A 20,891-nucleotide genomic window follows, 5' to 3' on the forward strand; every position below is an offset into this window, starting at 1 on the left:
TATTTTAAATAAATATTCTGCCTAGTCGATTAGCATATATAGTAATGGTTAAGCTAAAATGATTTCATTTGGTTTCTATTATATATAACAGACTTAAACGTCACAAATTAACAGTACAGTACATATTTCTTAGTTTACTTTTGGTTTACTTAAGCCTAGTTCAGACTAGGTGGATAAACCCGGCTCATCTCACAGACTGGCAGATTTATTGTTTTAAAACACGTTTCCTGGTTACGGTTCATTATTACGCAAATTCTCGCCTGGCTAAACCCGCTAAGTCTGAACGCTATTATTTCTGTGGGACGATATCCAAGGGACGGGGCTTAGTACAAAAGGTCAGTTATTATACTTTAATAATGACTTGTCCTTTAGATGCAATATCATGCTTTTTACAAAGTGTATTTTGTTTTTCCAATTTACTAGCATGCAGTCTGGCTTCTCATACAATGACATCGAATTCATTGGCATAAAGGAAAGAAGAGATGATTCCTCAAGTACAACATCTGGGGTAACTACATCTGTTTTTTTTTGTTTTTTGTTTTTTGTTTTTAAGTTTTAGCTTAATTCAGCAATGCATGAATCGCCACATACAAAGTGTGATGACCCATGCGATGAGCTGTTGTCATTATGATAGGGCTGAAGGTTCCACAGTGCATGAATCCCCACATACAAAGTGTGATGACCCATGCGATGTGCTGTTGTCATTATGATGGGGCTCAGGGTTCCACAGTGCATGACTCGCCACATAACAAAGTGTGATGACCCATGCGATGTGCTGTTGTCAATTTGATTGGGCTCAGGGTTCCACAGTGCATGAATCGCCACATACAAAGTGTGATGACCCATGCGATGTGCTGTTGTAATTATGATGGGCCTCAGGGTTTCACAGTGCATGACACGCCACATAGCAAAGTGAGATGACCCATGCGATGTGCTGTTGTCAATTTGATAGGGCTCAGGGTTCCCAATTAAAGGAGCATTGTCACCGAATGGAAACTACCAAGCGAATTACAGCAATTGTGGCTTCACAAGCTTACTGATAGCACTCCAACAAGAGGCTAGACACAGGGCTTCCGGAGTAAAACCCCTGAGGGGTGAGGGGACACCTTCAGGATCGAAAAAGTGTCCCCTGAATAGTGTTGGCCGTAGTGTTTGTTTTCCTCACTTCACTGCCAAAAAAAGTGTCCCCTTAATAGTAGTGTCCCCTTAATAGGGGTGTCCCAAAGAAGGAGTTATACAGTATCAATAGCATATTCACATTTTTAGTATGTTGATTTAGTATTAAATACTGTACAAGTACATAACATAAAATATTATCTCCATTAAACAAATCCGATTGATTGTTTTTATTTATTTCTTGTAGATTGGTCCAGATATATTGGAGCAGTCAAAACCTTCAAACCGAAAAAAGCCTTACAAAAGTAAAGCGGTAGATTTGTAAATAAACTACTGTTACCTAAGGGAACAAACTATCTGATGTCATTTTATGTTGATGATGTCATCATATGTTGATGTCATCATATTGCGATGATGTCATCGTATGTTGATGATATTATCATATGTCGATGATGTCATCATATGTTGAGAAGGTATCCTGTGCGGGCATCATTATGCTGATGATGTTACCACACAATCGTATGTCGATGATATCTTCTATTCAACATGCAAAGCTATGCAATGCAATATCAATGGAGCTTCCTGGAGTGTCAATCAAACTAAACAACTGACCAATCAGAACGTCTTATACAATAGGCAGGCAATAGACTCATTTCTAACATGCAAGTTTACGTTTACGATTCAGCAAGCTCAGCCATGATTCTCTATGAATGGCTGTCGTTTTATAGGGCTTTAGCAACAATATTCAGAGGTGGGTCCTAGCGGAAATATATTGAAGAGTAAAGGAGAAACTATCACTCTATCATTTTTCCATGTCTAATATTTGGTTAACAGGAAGTTTTCATGACTGACACTTGCAACACTTTCAAACTGTTTCAATGTAGTTAATGCAATAGGTGATAACCAGTTTTGTGCCAAATTTCTGAGTCATCTCTAAAACATTTTAAGTTATGGGGTCGCCTGAATGCGAATGCAATCCAATTTTGTCTTCCAGTAGTTGTCTTTGTTTATTATGTAGGTGTATGCTTAAATTTATGTTAATATTGTACAGTTCTATAATAGTATTGAATGTACATTGTTTCATTGGGCCATGATAGTAAGCGCCAAATTCCATGTGAAAATAGCCATTAATTCTGTACTTAGGAAAGTTTTAGTAGCGAAATGTAAATAACCTCAACCATTTTACTAAAGTTTTATGGTTTTAATTGATAAACCTAATTTCACTCGTCATTTTTACATTCTTATCCTTGATATTGTTACTCGTATTCAATTAAATTGTTATTTGTATTTTTAACTGGTCTTTCCTCACATTTCCTGAGTTTTGTGCATTTCTCAAATGTTTAAGACCCTAAGGTTTCCAAATCAAAGTCAAGTCTTGTATGACAGTCAAGGTAGAGGCTGATCTTTTAAAGTTTTCCGTCTGAGGTTGTAACTACCCGCATACAGATTGATATTGATTTGACTGTGTTAAACCCTGTCCTCACAATCAAACCATATCATGACCATATATAGGCACATCATGACTATATATGGTCATGATGACATCACATTATGATCTTATATAGGCACATCATGACTATATATGGGCATTCAACAGTAATTTTCAAAGAAAATTTGATAATCTGTACACAGATTCTGTTAATACTGCTGTAGTTAACACCACTCAATATGCAACAATGTCAATGGTTATCATAACAAATACTGTTAATAACCACTCTTACCAGCCACAAGTATTTAATGCACAACAATATCCCTGAAGGTTAATTCCTGTGATCAACTGACTCAATAACAAACATTCCAACGATTCAATAACCAGCAAACTTTTATAAAGTAACAGTGAACTATAAATATACATAGAGTATCAATACACAATATCAATCTTGCATAACACTAATAAACTTTCATTATAATTGGTGTAATTATTGTTTTACTTATTGGACGGAAAAAAGTATCTGGAATGTTTCAGTAAAAGACTATGGGGTAATGAATGATTTCAACTGCAACACATTTACCAATTAAAATAAAATACCCTGTATTAAAAACACAATCTGTAAATCTCTGCTTTATAATTTACATATAAACAGTATATATTCAATGGTAATCTGTTATATAAATATTATACTACAGTAATATATAATTTTAAACTCAAAATTAAATAAAACATAACTAAAACAATGACATTTAAATCAATTGTTATATCAATCCTCTGGTATGATTTAAAAATTAATGACCTTACAGTTAGTGTTTATAAAGTGAATATAACTTGAGGTTTTATATCATTAATAGAATGTTTTTCTTATTTAAAGAAAATGGACGTCGGTGAGGCACTGTAGAGTGACAACCGCATAGGAATAACTTCATTTTGAGAATGACATCTCAAAATCGCAAGGATGCAATTTGTGAAAAAAAATCATTACAACTTGTGAAAAAAAAATCATTACAACTTGCATTGTTGATGGGCTGTAAAAGTGGTACACTATGTTTTTTAGACACGAGTGGTCCTAAATAATATTAATAATAATAATAATAATGCTACATTTACATAGCACATATTGCAATAAACTGTCTCTATGTGCTTACATAAGGGAGCTTTTGATTTGTGCGACGCTAGAACGGAATCACTCATGCGTGACCGTCCTACCTGGCATCTTACGCTCTCTGCATACGTAGATTTGGCCAAATTGCGTTCCAGAATCTGCTCGACGAGGTGACCTTAACGTTTTGCATGCGCAGATGACTTTTAGTGACGTCATTACGTTCTATGTCCTACCGTCTTTGTGCAATCGAAAGCTCATTAATAATCCACCTGGTCACTAGACTATACACCTATGAAAGACACTCTTAGCTCCCTGGGAAGCACAGTATCATGTAGCGGAGAGAATCAGCGCTGCTACAACCAATGATTTGCCCATTGGGATGTAATAGTGTTCAGTTGCTATACTTGTACATGAATAATAATGTCATATTCGCTATTGTTTACCATAGAATATTAGAATACTTAAATAAAAAAAGGCACTGTAACAGTAGACTTGAAACTGTATTACTTAACAACTTGAATTATTAACTATTTGTTCATCTTATTTTAATAACAAATCATAAAATAAAAATTAATATAACAGCAAAGCAGTTATATTATTATAATCACTATTGATAGGCTGGTGCAATCTGAGGCAACTATATAGTATACAGTAGTTGTCTCAGAATTAATAGTTACTTGTTGCATAATGATTATAAGGTTTCAAGTTACAGAAATCTAGTTATTAAGAAGAACAATATGACTCTTAAAGAGTAAAAGGTCATTCATTTGAGACAATAGACATATGCCCACATTCTTAAAACAAACTTTAGTCCAACTTTGAACTAGAACTTCATTTAGTCCTAGTTGCAACTTAAACTTAAATTTGTGTTTATTAACAATGTATTCAAAGTTCTACCTACAAATAATTCAAGTCCTATTTTTAGTTCATCTGAAGATGGCTGGCAAGCAACAACTATCAAATTTAACCAATGAAAAGAGCTCATTTTAATAGCAGACGAAATTTTGAAAATCCGGTAAGGCGGATGAATATTAAGGTGCCGTCTGTTGTTCAAAAACATATTTCCTCATAATTCATATTAGACCATCAATCGCTTAATTAATTTTCTATAATAATAACTTTATTAGTCGTTAACATATAATGACAGCGAATTTGAAGTTTCACTGAAAAATTGCTTTCCAAGGAGAACTATTATAGTTGAGCCCGATCGAGGGCAGCGCCATATTTGTTGACAGCAACACGAGGGAATTTTGTTTAAATCAGGTACTATCGCATGTGGCTAGCAAAACATGTTATTTTCACCTTTTGGAAGCTGAATTTGGTGTCTCTTTTGTTGAACACACCGAAGACACATCAGACCTACGTATGCAATCGTTTTTATGCATTTTACTCTATTGTGAGTTACAAAAAGCAGGCTGACTAAAATAATAAGGTATCATTTTAGTCGAGATTCGCGAGATTTAGTCGTAGTGCTAGTCAAAGCGTTCGTTTTAAGAATATGAAATGACGCAATTTTGAAGATTTAGTTCGAACTACGACTGAAGTTCGTTTTGAATTTCTAACTTAGTAACTCAGTCGGCCAACTGTTGAATAAAATATTGCCTAGAAAAAAGCTCTCTCTGGACAAAGCTTAAAGGACACTAACTTGGATGCCAGCTATAGGCCAAGCACTGAAGAAGCCATGTCATTACCATAGTGACTTGTAGCTCTAGTTCCTCATCATTCCTGTTTCTCAAGTACAATTTCTCCTTGAGAAGAACAACACAACTCATCAAAGAAAAACCCAAGTGCATTGTGGGCCTGAAATGAAATTTACAAAATAAATCACTGAAAAATCAATTGCTGCTGTTGCTTAGTGACGTTATATTTCTCTTGCTTTACATACTTAACGTTGCTGATGAGTAACTTGCTTTTTTTTGTGGACATAGCATTTCCTTTGTAGTATATTCTGAACTTAATTTTTATTTTACTTTCAATCAGTATCTTTTATTAACATGACACATTAAGAATTTAACCAAAACACAATTGCATACTTCTACAATTACCTAGGTAACCAATAGACACATTCCGCTAGGTTGGTCATGTGACGTATAGTGGGTATCAATTGCAAACATGCAAACCGAGTTTGTCTATTAAACCAAGTTAAATTAGTAATTTATCATATTTCTTCAAATGTATATTTCAATACCTCTGGAAGTGTTGCTGGCCTCAGGATTTGCTCTGCATATTTTGTTATAATTTCAGATGAAGCCACCGAGCTGTAATCAACAAGGAAATAACAGTTGTAACATGTTTTTAAAAAACCAAGTCATATTTTTCATATTTATATTTATCAAGTCATAGGAATTGAACCCAGGATTATTGCATTTACAAAGCAAGCACCCTGACCACTAAGCTACACAACTCCGCTCACATAAGGCATAATACCAATGAATGCATCAATTTTATTCCACCAAGTATTACATGGCAGAATTCAAATGCATATTCAATGCTACCTTTTCAGAATGGTTTCCCAGCATGTGACTGCATTATCCCGTTGAAGAGCAAGAACTAAACTTGGCCCCTTGGTAAGAACAGGAACCTGAAAATAAAAAATCCATGTTGTGAAAGTATGTAGGCCTAACTGTAAAGTAAATGCAGAAAAAAGTTCTGTTAACAACCAAAACTGTTGCAACCAACAGCTTTCTGAGAATCAAATATGGGCAATTTCACATTGGAGGGACACATTCCCTAAACATTTAATTTACATGAATAAAAACCCTAAAATGAAATTTAAATAGTTCCAAGTTACTCTTATATTTATACTGGGCAATTAACGCAATTTAGCGTAAAGCTGATATATTGAATTTTGATGTTGTTTGAATAAAACTAAAATATATAAACACTTTCCCAAATGATTATGCTTTGTGATTGGTTGTTACAAGAATTGGCTAAATTTGCTAAAACCACTGCAAAAGAAAATGTAGGGTATAATGTCGCCCTCTATAATATGAGACTAAGTTTAATATCCTGCAGTGACATCACATACCAATTTATCACGGGAGCATTTGAAGAGATCAACAACCTTTCCAGCTTGACCTTCTGTTAGCCACATCATACGCCCTCCCACTAATTGGAAACCTGCCCCAACCAACTTCTCTAAAATGTCCACATAGATATTCTGATTCTTCTGATTGGTCCACAAAATCAGGCGTGAAGTCAGTACCATACATGTAGTTTCGCAAAGACCACTGTGAGCTACAGAACACAAAAGTGTAAAAAATGTTTTAATAGTAACTACCTAGTATTTCTTTTATTCATATACATGAAAATGATAAACACATACAAACAATTCTAAATGTAAATTAAAGTAAAATAATGTATCAAGTAATTGTGAAATATTGGTTGCAGTATTTGTCAATAGCACTAATTATAAACATATCTTTATGAACACTTTGGCTAAGAGCTACGAGGGTCCAGAAAAGCTTATTTCAAATGGATATGTAAATGGTATTGCAGTGAACAACTTATTCTTACCTGCTTGAAACACAAACTCATTTTCATTCTGATCATTCTTTACAACATTATCATTCATAATAAATTTCCGTCCTCCATTTCCATCACAAATCAGGTCATCTTGAGATGGACACCGAATCTACAAAATAACATTTATTGGTCAAATATCATAACATAAAGAAAAAAATAATGATTACGATTAAGAATCCCACTACTCATCTGATTTAAAAATGGTTAACAAATAGCAAAGAACTTTTTCAAACATCTACTGTGAATGAACAAATATGTGCCACAGCACATGTAAACTTTATGGAGGCTTCAGTGCGGTGCTTATTCAGAAACTTTAATAGGAGCACTTATTACATATTACAGTATTTAAGGGATAAATGATACCATGTATGTACATATGTCATATTAACATTTACCCCATCAGCCAAGAGATCTTGAGTTTGTTGACAGCATAAGCCAGCAGGAAAAAACAGCTTCTCCTCAGAAACAGCAGCATTGTAGCTATCAGAAACTTGAAAAAAAAAAGCATTTAAAACAATAAGAAACAGGAGAAACAAATCAAATCTAATCAAAACCAAACCTTCAAACTTTTTATACATTTAATAATACGTTGTTAGTTACCATGGAGACCATTGCTGATGGCATCATGACCAAATATACTTCTCCATAAAAACTGGTTGATGGTCCTACTGTCTTTGGGATCTACAGGTCCACACAAGTCCACTAGTTTCTTGACAGCATTCTCTCGCTGCAGGCAGAGTGCCAGCGATGGTCTTGAGGTCAGTAACTCCTTGTGGGACTCAACATATCTGTCATTCTAAATATCGATCAAGAAACATTATCAATTGATTGATATCAGGTCCTACCTGAACTTAATTAAATTCCATTCAAAATAATTTTGACCATTTGTAAACATACTGATATCAGGTCCTACCTGAACTTAATTAAATTCCATTCAAAATAATTTTGACCATTTGTAAACATAATGTAGATGAAAACAAATTAAATAAATAATAGAACTAATCAAAGTTATCAATAGGTAAGACTGCAAAAATGGACAACACAGAAACTCTTACGAGTCCATCAATTTTACCCCTCTTCATCAAAGTTAAACATTAAAAAAAAACATTAACATTCTATCTTGAAAAATTACCATCAAAAATTATATCATTAATCAGCTTAATAAGAAATTTTAATAACTATAATTTTTTAATTTGCATAATTTTAATAACTGTATATTGAGTAAATTATTGCCATAGCCTGTTCTAGCTGCCTGGCTTGAGTTACTCCTGTTTATATTGATTGAGGACTAAATGCCGTAGCACAGTTTATGCCTACCCCAGTGTTCATATCGGTTTATATTAATTGGGGACTAATGCCGTAGCAGAGTTTAAGCCTACCCAAGTGTTCATACCTGTTTATATAGATTGGGGACAAATGCTGTAGCACAGTTTAACAGTAGCACAGTCATCATACCTGTTTATATTGACTGGGGATTAATGCCGTAGCCTGGTCCATGCTCATTACTAGAAGCTTAAAGGCCACTACTTTAAAGCCCTCTCTCGCTATGTACTTCAAGATCTTGACAAGGTTACGCTTTACTGAGTCTGGCTTGATCACAGCTATTGTGGTTATTGGCCTAGGACCTGTTAAAACAAAGGAAAATAGAAGTGATCAAACTTTTGTAAAAGTGTCCAAAGTATAATTAATCAATAAATTGACCAAAAACTGGTTTATTGATCAATTAATCTAGAAATCAGTTGGTACTTAATATATCGAATAGTTCATGAAATTCCATTTTTCATATGTTGAATTTTCAAACAACCAATTAAAAATAATAGTGGGTTTAATACAGTCCATAGGAGATCATAATCAGAAAAATTAGCAAGAACTTGAACATCTGGCATCAACTTAAATTGAGTTAATCCACTTAACTGTTGGTTATATTTGTTAAATAACAACTGACAAGGAGAAGAGCTCTTTCACACTATAAAATGATGACATGTACCTGTGAAACGTCCATATTTACTGTAGATGTAAAATCATCATGCAAATATATGGACATAATATGATATCATCATGCTCATATACTGTATAGAAGTAATATGACATCATCATACCCATAAAGATGTAATATATCTCCATACCCATATATGGATGTAATATATCATCATACCCATATATGGACATAACATGACATCATGCCTATATATGGACATAACATGACATCATCATGCCTATATATGGACATAACATGACATCATCATGCCCTATATGGATGTATATGACATCATCATGTCCATATATGGATGTAATGACATCATCATGTCCATATATGGATGTAATATGACATCATCATGTCCATATATGAATGTAATATGACATCATCATATCCATATATAGATGTAATATGACATCATCATATCCATATATGGATGTAATGACATCATCATGTCCATATATGGATGTAATATGACATCATCATGTCCATATATGAATGTAATATGACATCATCATATCCATATATGGATGTAATATGACATCATCATGTCCATATATGGATGTAATATGACATCATCATGTCCATATTCTATGGCAATTCACACAAATTTGTGACACTAAATATGATAGTGTGGATAGAGCTGCATGCAATGGGTTAATACTGTACTTGCCTGCTGTCATTGATTTGAAAACAGACTCCTCAACAACGAGGGACTTCTGTTTTCCACCACGTCCTCTATTCTTCCCAATTGTTGTTGACACAAGATCATCAGCCCATGTAAAGCGAGCAGTAGAAATGGCTTCTAGGCTAGGGTTGCGAAGTGGTGGCTGATATTGCAGATTCATACGAACTGAGGGATCTGAAAATAATTCACGATCCGAGAAGAAGATGACAGTTTGGCGATAAGCCAATTCAGCGGTGGGCGATAACAACTTTTCTAGACTTTGCGAATTAGAGCTGGCGCTTTGCGCACTCAAATGAATACCAAGGAAAGTTTGTACACGTTGAAAGGCATTGATGCCTCGCATGATACATATCACAACTGGGTTTGCTGTCAGGAACTTGAGGCTGGAATGCCAGTGGCGATCTCCTACTTCAAATGGTGTGATTTCTTTGGCTTGAGCTGAGGTAAGTAATGGAAGCCATTTGAATCCAAGCAATTCGACACCCTATGGAATGGAACAAAAACATCAAGTTATTACCCTAGAGACTAAATATGTCTAATGCAGGGGTATTCATTAAAATGTGTCGGAGGGCCAAAGTAAAGTTTTGATTTAACACCGTGGGCCGTACCTAAACTTTCATGTTTCATGTGATAACAGAAAATGATGAGGCAGCATTCCCAGAATAACTTTAAAGATGACATTTTATTAGACACAAGTTTTCACTGGCAGTCAATGCCAGCTCCATCATGTTTCATGTATGCTTCCAAAAACATTCATGGACTGCTTTTATAACACATGCTAAGTTCTAATATTGCTTTTTACAGATGATCAGTGTCGGGCCAAAAACACAAGGGGTTTTATAGCCGTATATGGTTGGCGGCTGCACGCAGGGTTTTCAATATATTTTGCGGGCAGTAAAAATCACTGTTGGGCAGCATGTCGCCTTCAGGCCGCAATTTGCCCACCTGCAGTATAATGATTAATTAATGGTTTCTGTTTATAAATATATTAAACTTTAAAAAAAAAGTTTTCTTGACTTACTGTAGTGGAAAAGCCTAGCATCTTGTCCAAATAACCACCAATCAGCTTGATAGCCTCAACTCCAACAAATGTCACAGCCACTACTTGTTCCATTTCAGGGTTTGTGTAAAACGTTCCTTGATTAAGGAGACTAATGTGTCGCTCACTGTCCGGAACACGATAAATGTCACCCCCGAGGTTTGCCATTAGTGATTCGCTGTATGGAGCAATATGGAAGCATGCACTACAAGTCAGTTTAGTGCTGATATTTTTCTGGATTGCCACTAGCAAACCTGCATAAAAACAACAAATTGTTTTCATTAATAAAGTAATTATTATGCAGTAGAATCAAACATCAATTTATCAATTATAATGATGTTTATAATTGATTGTTGTAAAGATTTTTATGATTTTTTTAGAAATTAATGATTATTGTAAGTATATAATCTAGAGTGACATGTCTGGGGGCTGGGATGGAGATGGCCCAATTAATGAAATAAAGGAGTGATTGTAATGTGACAAATGAGAGCAAATTATGGAAAGTTGCATGGATTTATTTGGTGTAAACACCAAGGATAGCCCACATACTGTAAGTCTGGAAGAAGACTTTAATTCCAGTGGGGTCCTTCTGGTGGTGATTGTGCAGTACACCGGGAAACAATCCCCTGCTCTCTTTCAAAGAGTGTACTGCATTCTTTAACATGCACATGGGCCGTAATGCACACATAACCAACAGATTTATTGCCCTATCCAAATTGAACCAGGGACCTAGAAATCTCCACGGTTCAGTGGTTACACCAGATTAGCCAACTGAGCTGAACTGCTCTCCCCTTAACCAAAAATACAATAAATCTTGCCTTGCAACGCCAACTGAACCATTAGGTATTTAACCAAAGAATACCCCTGACTAAAGGCATTCTCCCTCCGCAACAGAATCACAAGTGATGGCATAGGGGAGGGTGTAGCTGTTGAAAACCCATGCTCTAGCTGTTCACGAAGTAGTTGATCATAGTTCTGTGGTGAGGTTGGTGTGGTGCAAGACACAGGGCTAAAAACTCTAGCTTGATGTCCGGTCATTCCTAAAAAAAAACACAAAATATTTTTTGACAAAACAGACACTCAAAACCTCTATAACAAGACACAAAAGTACCGTATGGTATAAGTATTCTATTCAAGCAAGTACAACATACTATTTTATCAAATCAAATCAAATCAAATCCATATTATTGCAATCTGTCAAGATAAAATATAATCTTCACCAAATTGAAGTTTAACAATATTAAAACATCAATTATTATTAAAACATCAATTATTATTTTATGTTATACTTGCAGCCATTAACATGATGGGTACCTTAGTTATTGTTAATAAACATATTAAAAACGAATGAAATTGCATGGTTGCGGGGCCGCTTGTGCTTGGCGCCAGGAGTCGACTGTTCTATTATTTTTCGAGGGGTGTTTCTCATGTGAGAAAGAATAGGCAATTAGTCGGTTTACCTAGTTAAGTATTCAGGAAGTAGACTTGAAATTTTGTGTACATATTATGTTGCCCTTAATATTAAGATCGAACCATACTACAGAGGCACATAAATGTTAACAAACCCAGTACAGATGTTCTTTTAGAATTAAGTCTGAGTCTTCTTAAACCTCTTAGTTGAAAACCTCTTTTACAGCATGTTGACAAGATGGTACCAATGCACATGGGAGAAATTATTGGAGAGACCAAAAGGAAGATATCCGATGATGTAGATGCAGTGAGCAGTGCTGGTGGAACGGAACTGCAAAGAAAAATACATGTTACTGTACTTGTATAACCACAACTGGCAATAAAAATTTGGAAATGAACTTACATGAATAAAAATTGTGAATGAGAAAACGTAACACAGACAAGCCAAACAAAAATAGTTAATATACAGTATAACTTAATGGGTGAGGGGTAGAATCCAAAACTAGCATGAGGATGACAGATATACAAAGTATACAAGAGTTCTATAATTGAGAGAGCATAAAAACTCAGTTACCTTAGTGCTGTCGCCTCATCTTCATTGCCATCTCCAACCTCATCATTGCAATTATTATTTCTAGCTGGTTTCTTCTTATTGCTCCCTCCTTTGTGTCTCTGTGATTTGGAAATGCTTGGACCTACATCAACAACACCATTATTTGGTACTCTCCCGCCAAACCACAGTGCTAACTCGTAGTTAACACGGTCTTGATTACGAGGACAATATATTCCAACCTCAGATCTGTCGTCTCCACCAAAGAGGGCAACCAATGATGTTGGATCTGTCCGGCGGGCAATCTGTGGGTCTGAGGGTCCTACAATGTTCAACCAATTCCTTCGCGCATTAGCACCTCGCAAAGCAAACACTAGAATCGGACCAACATTATTAAGATCTTCGATGACAACTTGATCCAACTCAGAGTGTGGGGAATCCACTAGCATCTGTTTACGGCCATATTTGGCAGCTGGGACTTCCAAGCACATGTCTTCCGGCGCATAGACCAAACGAAGCCCACAAATATCAAAGCCTTCGTGGAGGATTCGATTTAAGATGCTAAGCATGCAAACTTGGTCATGATATATTGACTGGCTTATTAACGACATAGTGTTCTGTATGCCGTTATCATTATCATATTGCTCGCTGGATGAAGTGTCACAAGCAAGATATTCTGACTCCAATATCTGCCAAAAGAAGCCGACAGGAGCTTTAAAGACACGCTCGATAGTCTCTGCATTACTCTGTACACTGATGAATGTGCTAAGAGCTCTGTTATTGATGTACGGAAGTTCTGGAATGTAAGTTCCTTCAGTAAAGTGTCTGTCTTGGGAATGGGCAGATAGTATGTAAGGCATACCATCACTGCTTATTATTAGTGAAAAGGCTCCTTCTGAATTTGGACAAACACTATGCAAAGTGTTCACATTTAAGAACTCAGTTATAGCTTGTTCAAAATTAGAGCAATTCTGCTTTGACTCCTTCTTTTTGCGCTTGTGTTTTGTTACCAACGGAGTCTTTTTTCCACTTGGTCTGACAGCAACCATGAGCATCAATTCACCATCAAGTAAATGCTGCTGAAGTCCAACAACAAAGAATGGCAAATATTTCTCACTTTCAGCAGTTTCTGGAGACATAAGGAAGTCAAAATTACGTGGGACACATGACAGAAGCCAGGTTAGCAAAGTAATGTAAGTAGCAGAGAGTTCTTGTTGGCTGGAATCAAGGATCCTACCACCTGCACTACTGTTGGTCTTTATCTGCAAACAGCTTGTTAAGCACACGCTCAGCAGAAGTGTCTCACCATTATACTTTGCAACTGGTGGTAAGCAGTCTGGTACTTTTGTATATGATGCTTCCTGTAAAATCAAATAATGTACAGAGCCATGAGTAAGAGTATTTAATGGACAGTGCATATGATTCGACACACTTGACATTACTGTATAAAGAACATACAAAAACTAAAATAACTTTAGGTTTTCCATTGATATTGTGTAAGTTTTTATATTTTATATTTTCATCCTGTAATTGGTGTATACACTGTTGGATGTGCAATAAATAAATAAAAGTTATGTGGTGTTTGTGACAGCAATTCTACAGATGAGTATGTAAATCAAGCCGAGTGCATCAATTAGCTGAACAATTTAAACTGTTTGTTTAAATTAAGGAGATGGTGACGTCTGTATATTGTTGAACTTCAATATATTGTATTTGTATTGCAATACAAGTAATTGAGTATTGAGTATCTATAAATTTATCAACCAGTCAATCACTTTGTTTGAAATGCATACATACCACATCAAACAAAATATCAGTAGCTGGGCAGCTCTTGCTTTTTCCACCAATTGAAAGCTTTGGTTTCAATGCATCAAGGTGTTTTTGAAGTCTGTGTTTTGCGGCTTTTTCTTCCTCATGTTGCTTGCGTAATTTTTTTGAATCTGCTTCTTTCTGTTTCTTGACCTTGTCTGTTAAATGACCTTCTGGACATCTCTTCACAACTTTAACACTTGCTTCATCAGAACCTAATTTAACATCAGTTTCTCTTGACTTAAGACCCAATGATTCTGACTCTTTAGCCTGCTGAAATAAAAATGGTTGCTGATATCATAATTTGTACAGAGGAAATTATTTCCATACATACTCCCCAGTATGGTAAAAAATGTGATATTGTTATGGTATTTTTTACTTTAAAACTTCAAATAATTTAAAAGGGAAGCCATTCAAGGTACAATAAATTGAATTTCTAGTAGTTCTGACTAATGATGACTCTGTAGACTGTTACAAAAAGGTAAATCATTTGACATTAACTTAAGGATTCAAAATCTTTACAAACCAATTGTTGTGGACTTTCAGAGACTTCTTTCTTGGGTGGAAGATGCAAAACTCTAGGGGGTGCCGGCACTTTACTGGTCCTGTAAATGGTTAAAATATAATTGTTACCTTTCATTATTATGTTTAATCATTATGTTTATTATAATGAATACTATATAAATGAATTATTATACTGTGTGAAGGGTTGTGAATAAATGAACAATAACAAATATTATCAATACCAGTGTTCATTATACACACTTGGGAGCCTAGTGTAGGTCAAGATACAGTGTAGTGGTATACAAATAATGTTTATGAGTGCAATAGGAAGTATATTTCATAAGTTGAATGGAACAGTCTTTCAACGAATGAAAATATTCTTTCCATTGCACGACTACAACATTATTTGTTTTACAACACACCTAAATAGATCGGTTCGGCCTAGGCCTAGCTAGTCTGGCTTTGGCCTAGGCGAGCCTAATCTTCCGCGCAAAACCTACCTAGGGCTAGGCTAGAAATCGGTGTAGCAGGTATATCGGTATCATCCACGCAATTAAGATAACTTACAGCTGTTTACAGTACACAAAATTTCAGATTCATTGCACACAGCTAAGACTTCTTGCTAAGTTCAGCAAGAAGTAGGCTTATAAGTAGAGGTTATAGGTGACGTGACATCGATTCATGGATTTAACCTTCCGGAAAAAGGCAGTCTTGCGTCTTTTTAACCAAGATTGCATTAGGTTGAAGTAATTCCGTATCCATAGGAAATGGACAGAAAAAAAATGCACGATGGAACGAAATCGATGAGCGATAAAATGGGCAAAATAACTAATGTCACTTGGGACGAATTCAACCAATCAAATGAAAGGAAGTGTGTTATAAAATGTAATACAGTAACTGCTTGTTTACTTGAGTGTCATTTTATCTTACCGGGATATCTTGCGAGGTGAGGGTAAATCGTTACATGACTTGAGTGATTGGCCTTCACTGATAGCAGTCCTTATCTGCTTGCGCTGTTTTTGCCAATCTATACCATCCTCATCGTCATTGTCATCAGATTCCTCACAGCCACCTCTAAAAAATAGATTTGCTTACAAATCAGAAACATGTGTGATGGCTGTCGGCCAACGTAATCCCAAAAAGAATACAACATGGTGAGACATGCCCAACGGATCATTAATAATGATGATCTGCTGAGCCTGCAATCAGCACTCAGCAGATGACGTTGCGCCATCTCACAGAGAGCAAAGATGGATTTGCCAGCCGACGGTTGTAGGATTGTTGTACAACGCAGTCGTAAAAACATTTCACAACAATGAAAGAAGAAAACAAAAATGATAAGTAAATGAAGATGTAAAACAAAGAAGATAAGCATTTCATAAGTGAAGAGCAAAAAAGAGACATAAATAACTTTTAAAAAACTTACACAGCTTCATGCAATCTCAGAATTCTTTGAATAGCTACCAATCCTGCAGGCTTTATAGAAGAAAAAACATATATTAAGTGAACTATTACATAGCCATTTCTTTTTTATTATGGGCATATATACAGCAGTACCGTTCCTGTCAGTTATGTGCACAGAGTATAATGGTTTACTTACTTCATCCACTTTGGTCTCCTTTGCTACATTTATTTCATCTTTTTCTCTTAAATCAAGAAAAATCGTTCCTCTGTTTGCTTCCTTGTCATTATTTGAACCTGTGGATACACCTCTGCTGCAAGTAACTGCAAGTGTTTCAGTTGACACACCTTTTGAGACACCTGTTGACAAACCTATTGAGACACCTGTTGACACACTCTTCGAGACACCTGTTGAAGCACCTGTTGAAGCACCTGTTGACACACCTGTAGACACATCACTCGACATAAGCTTTTGCTGATTATTACTGTAACAAAATTAAATAAAAAGATAAACAAAACAAGTAAACTATAAAGTCCTACACACTAAAAAATGAAGATCTGCTGTCCCTGGCAAATAATCGATGTACTGGAAATACTATTTGCAGAAACGCTATGCTGTTAGGCGAAAGTGGATTGATGATGATATTGATGATGATGATGATGATATCGATGATGACGATACTGATGATAATGATGACTATATAGATGACAATATCGACAATGATACAAATGATGATAATGGTGATGATAATGATGGTGATAATCACTAAAACAATAACTATGAAAAGAATGAATATTTACTGTTAGCAGGTAAACACTACAGTATAATGTAAAACAGAGTGACAACTGGAGTGTGTTGATGTCTGACTCACCCAATGTTCGATCCTGTTGACCTCTTTGCTACTGTCTTGTGGCCATTATGAGCATCCCTGTTTGAAACTTTGTCTTTTGACAATGTTGCAGCTTTCACTTGAGATGCTTGCTGTAAACATAACTTGGCTAACTTATTCATCAACGACGATGCACTTTCAGATGCTACCACATTCAAAAATAAAAACAAATTTAGAGCCCTATGCAGACTATCACATTTTATTTGACAAAAACATGTGACATGCCTAAATATGGTCATGATGACATCACATCATGACCATATATAGGCATATCGTGACTATATAGGGGCATATATTATTTTTTTGTCAAAGAAAATTTGATATTCTGGACAGGGCTTTTAGTGAGTTACAGATTTCATTTCATTTATTTTGTCTCAATAATAATTAACACACACACACAAAATACAGGTTTCATATATAGGCAAGACAGAATTACCAAAAGCATACTGAAATATTGTCCAGTGGCTCTCAAAACTGATTGAGAAACAAACATAAAAGAAATATTAAAATTGGACTGAATTGCATTTATTTGGTGTAAACACCAAGGATAGCCCACGAAAGTTTAGAAGAAGACTTATTTCCAGTGGGGTCTCTCTGGTGGTGATTGGGCAGTACACCGGGAGACAATCCCCTAATCTTTTCCGAAGAGTGTACTGCATCCTTTAACGTGCACATGGGCCATAAATGCACACGGGACCAACGGCTTGAACGTCTCATCCGAAAGAGGGTGCGCTATTTGTCTTTCAGCCTTCCAGCTGAAACACAAGGAGAGGCAGCGATGGGAATTGAACCGAAGACCCAGAAATCCCCACGGTTCAGCGCACACACAATGGCTACCACCCGATTAGCCGACTGAGCTAAGCTGCTTTAAGAAAATTCTTACAATTTACTCTTAAATATATTAATTTATATCAAACACATATTAATGAAAAAATATAAATAAAATCAATACAAACACTGTAGATACTTCTTCATGCATTTCCATTTCTGCATAAATCTGTGATTTTGCTTTAAAGATATGGCAACTTGTTATGATTAGACTCTTACAAGGAAAAGTACATTGAATTAAATTGAATATTTAACAACATAAATGAAGCATTGAATCTAAACCTGTATTAATTGATAAAATACTAACAAACTATAATAAAATATTTTAAAAATTTGAACTTAATTAATAATAATGCATTTTGATATTGACTTACAGCTTTCATTTTTTATATCAAAAAATCCAGGTTGAACATCAAGCTGAGTGTTGTCTTTACTAGAGTCCAATGGGAGGCTGTTTAGAAGATGATCTAACTGTTGTTCTTCCACCTTCTGGAAGTCTAGCACAGGTGCCTGACTGGTGATGAACCTGGAGACAATCCTGTTATCCTCTTCAGATGAAAGGTTCTTCAACATCCCTCCTGTATTCATTCTCCTTCTTTCAAAACTGTTGTTGTTTTTATTTCTTTCAATAATAACAGGGCAGTTCTCAACAGAATGTCCACTGGACTCTTTGTGATCTTTGAATTCATCACAGGTGGAACTCTCTGTCCAAGTCAAGGTTACATCTGACAATGTTCTGGTACTGTTTGAAGTCTTGTGCCCCAATTGGACATCAGCACAATTATCACCATCTGCTGATATCTGCCACCCATTGGAGCATACTTCAAAATTGCCCATAACATCGCAACCTTCGACATCCACAGTTTGTGAGACAGAATTAGTTTTGCAGTTCTTTTCATTGCTATCAATAACTAATGCTGACTGCCAACTCTTTGGTGAAAGTACATCCTCACGACTGGACGCTGTTGTTGGACTTTTTAAAGATCGATTGAAGATGCTTAACTCCTCATCTGAACTCACCTGCAATGACATACAGTAGGTTTAAAGTCCTATCCACACATTACCCATTTTCAAAAACCTCCTTATAACATATCTCTTCACAAGATAAATTTCCATGCATTCTCTCTTGGGGGCCCTTGTCTTGGCCACCATCCCTAAGCACCTAATTGCCTCTGGCACAGCAAATGTGTGTCCCGTCCCTTTACTGGAGTGACCTAGGTAGGAGTTTGGGATTGTGCTATTGTGGCAGTAGATGGTGAACCCTCAGAGATTCTGTCTTTTTATCCTGCTGTGCCATTTTTATTATTTATTTTTTATGATGTGAAGTGCATAGAAGCATTTTAGTACATTATGTGCTATACAATGTGACATTATTATCAAATTTTATTTCACAAAAACATGTGACATGCCTAAATATGGTAATGACATTATATTATGCCCATATATAGCATATGTGTATTTGGCAACAACAGTTTTTACCAAATAAAATTTGATAGTCTGGACAGGGCTTTAGGATTGGATTTCTAGTGATGTGCATGAAACACTTTACTTCTTTTTCAGACCAATATCATCTCTATTATTTCCTCATATTATTTTTTTTTGTTTTATTCAAGATTTTGATGTAATACACAACAAAATTAAACTTACATCAGAAAAGTCAAAGTCTAGTGAAGGCAACTTTTCTTGTACTTCTGAAAATATGTTAGTCAGTTTCATCTGAAGATCGGATGCTTTACCATCCTGCTTCGCCCCGTCCTGCTTTGCCATCATTGACAGAATGTAAAGTCACAAGCGGGTGCTATCACCTAGTACTACTTCTTTCTACTTTGAATTACAGCTTTGCTACATTTCCTTTAGTTCCCAATGTTAGATCCATCCTGCTACTGGTGATGAAATAGTAATCAATCAAAAGTATATATTCATTAAGCTCTGTCCAGACTAAACATACATAACATTATTTATGCTATTTCATGAAGATCAGAGAGTGCTCAAAGCATAGACAACAATATAGGTCATACAGTAGATTGCTTCTCTCCTAAGGGTCTCTTCGTGTCTGAGCTGGCCGGGAAACCAGTACCAGCTACTCTCATTTGTCCACAACAATCTACCAAATATTCTTTGACAAAAAAATGTTGTATGCCCATATATAGTCATGATGTCATCATGACCATATTCAGGCATGTCACATATCAAATAAAATTTGATAGCCCGTACAGGACTTTAGACATGAAAAAAATGTGTTGATCAATTGTGGCAAAGACAAGCCAAACCAGTCACTCGTCGCAAATCGTGTTTCAGAGAAAATGGCCAAAACATGCTGGAATGTCAAATTTTAAAAAATCTATTTTATTGCACTAAACTAACCTTTATATATCTACACGTCATTCTATGCTGTTATTTTCCCCATTTTCAATGTTAAAACAACACTTTTTAAGGATTTAAAGATAGTTTCTGCATGAGAAATGCCTAAAATCATAAACTTTAAAGACTGATTTCTCATATATTGTTCTTTAAACAGCTGTGTGGTTAAACGCTTGTAACTTCATAAGGAAATGTCCGATTTGAATGATTTTTTTTACCATTTTATAGCTGTTATTTTACTCTCTAACACTGTAT

At 35.6% G+C, this 20,891-nt stretch overlaps 1 protein-coding gene and 1 long non-coding RNA gene across 8 annotated transcripts in view; one reads left to right on the forward strand and one right to left on the reverse strand.

Annotated features, from left to right (window-relative positions):
• The first annotated feature begins 410 nt into the window (after positions 1–410).
• Positions 411–2,410, forward strand: LOC117101009. The gene is made up of 2 exons (XR_004444210.1): positions 411–508; positions 1,364–2,410. It is a non-coding gene; the product is annotated as an uncharacterized LOC117101009 (long non-coding RNA).
• Positions 2,411–2,833: 423 nt separating this feature from the next.
• Positions 2,834–20,891, reverse strand: part of LOC117101002 — a 24,800-nt gene continuing 6,742 nt past the window's right edge. For 4 of the 7 annotated variants that reach the window (XM_033240842.1, XM_033240843.1, XM_033240844.1 and 1 more), the window contains exons 4-22: positions 17,430–17,592; positions 16,757–17,042; positions 16,583–16,632; positions 16,087–16,230; positions 15,179–15,257; positions 14,641–14,925; positions 12,868–14,204; positions 12,449–12,624; positions 11,702–11,923; positions 10,866–11,137; positions 9,830–10,328; positions 8,634–8,803; positions 7,779–7,974; positions 7,574–7,668; positions 7,170–7,287; positions 6,682–6,890; positions 6,149–6,234; positions 5,842–5,911; positions 2,834–5,453 (exon numbers count right to left, since the gene is read on the reverse strand). In XM_033240842.1, coding sequence (XP_033096733.1) covers positions 5,373–5,453; positions 5,842–5,911; positions 6,149–6,234; positions 6,682–6,890; positions 7,170–7,287; positions 7,574–7,668; positions 7,779–7,974; positions 8,634–8,803; positions 9,830–10,328; positions 10,866–11,137; positions 11,702–11,923; positions 12,449–12,624; positions 12,868–14,204; positions 14,641–14,925; positions 15,179–15,257; positions 16,087–16,230; positions 16,583–16,632; positions 16,757–17,042; positions 17,430–17,592 — 4,538 coding nt within the window. In that variant the 3' untranslated portion in view covers positions 2,834–5,372. Of the gene's footprint in view, positions 5,454–5,841; positions 5,912–6,148; positions 6,235–6,681; positions 6,891–7,169; positions 7,288–7,573; positions 7,669–7,778; positions 7,975–8,633; positions 8,804–9,829; positions 10,329–10,865; positions 11,138–11,701; positions 11,924–12,448; positions 12,625–12,867; positions 14,205–14,640; positions 14,926–15,178; positions 15,258–16,086; positions 16,231–16,582; positions 16,633–16,756; positions 17,043–17,429; positions 17,596–18,649; positions 19,296–19,922; positions 20,157–20,891 lie in introns of those variants that run through there. The other 3 variants (XM_033240846.1, XM_033240847.1, XM_033240841.1) reach the window with 3 other exon arrangements.

This window comes from Anneissia japonica, unplaced genomic scaffold (assembly GCF_011630105.1).
Source record: "Anneissia japonica isolate Jap-2015-1 unplaced genomic scaffold, ASM1163010v1 scaffold1785_len1016330_cov206, whole genome shotgun sequence".
In the NCBI taxonomy this organism is placed as follows: domain Eukaryota; kingdom Metazoa; phylum Echinodermata; class Crinoidea; order Comatulida; family Comatulidae; genus Anneissia; species Anneissia japonica.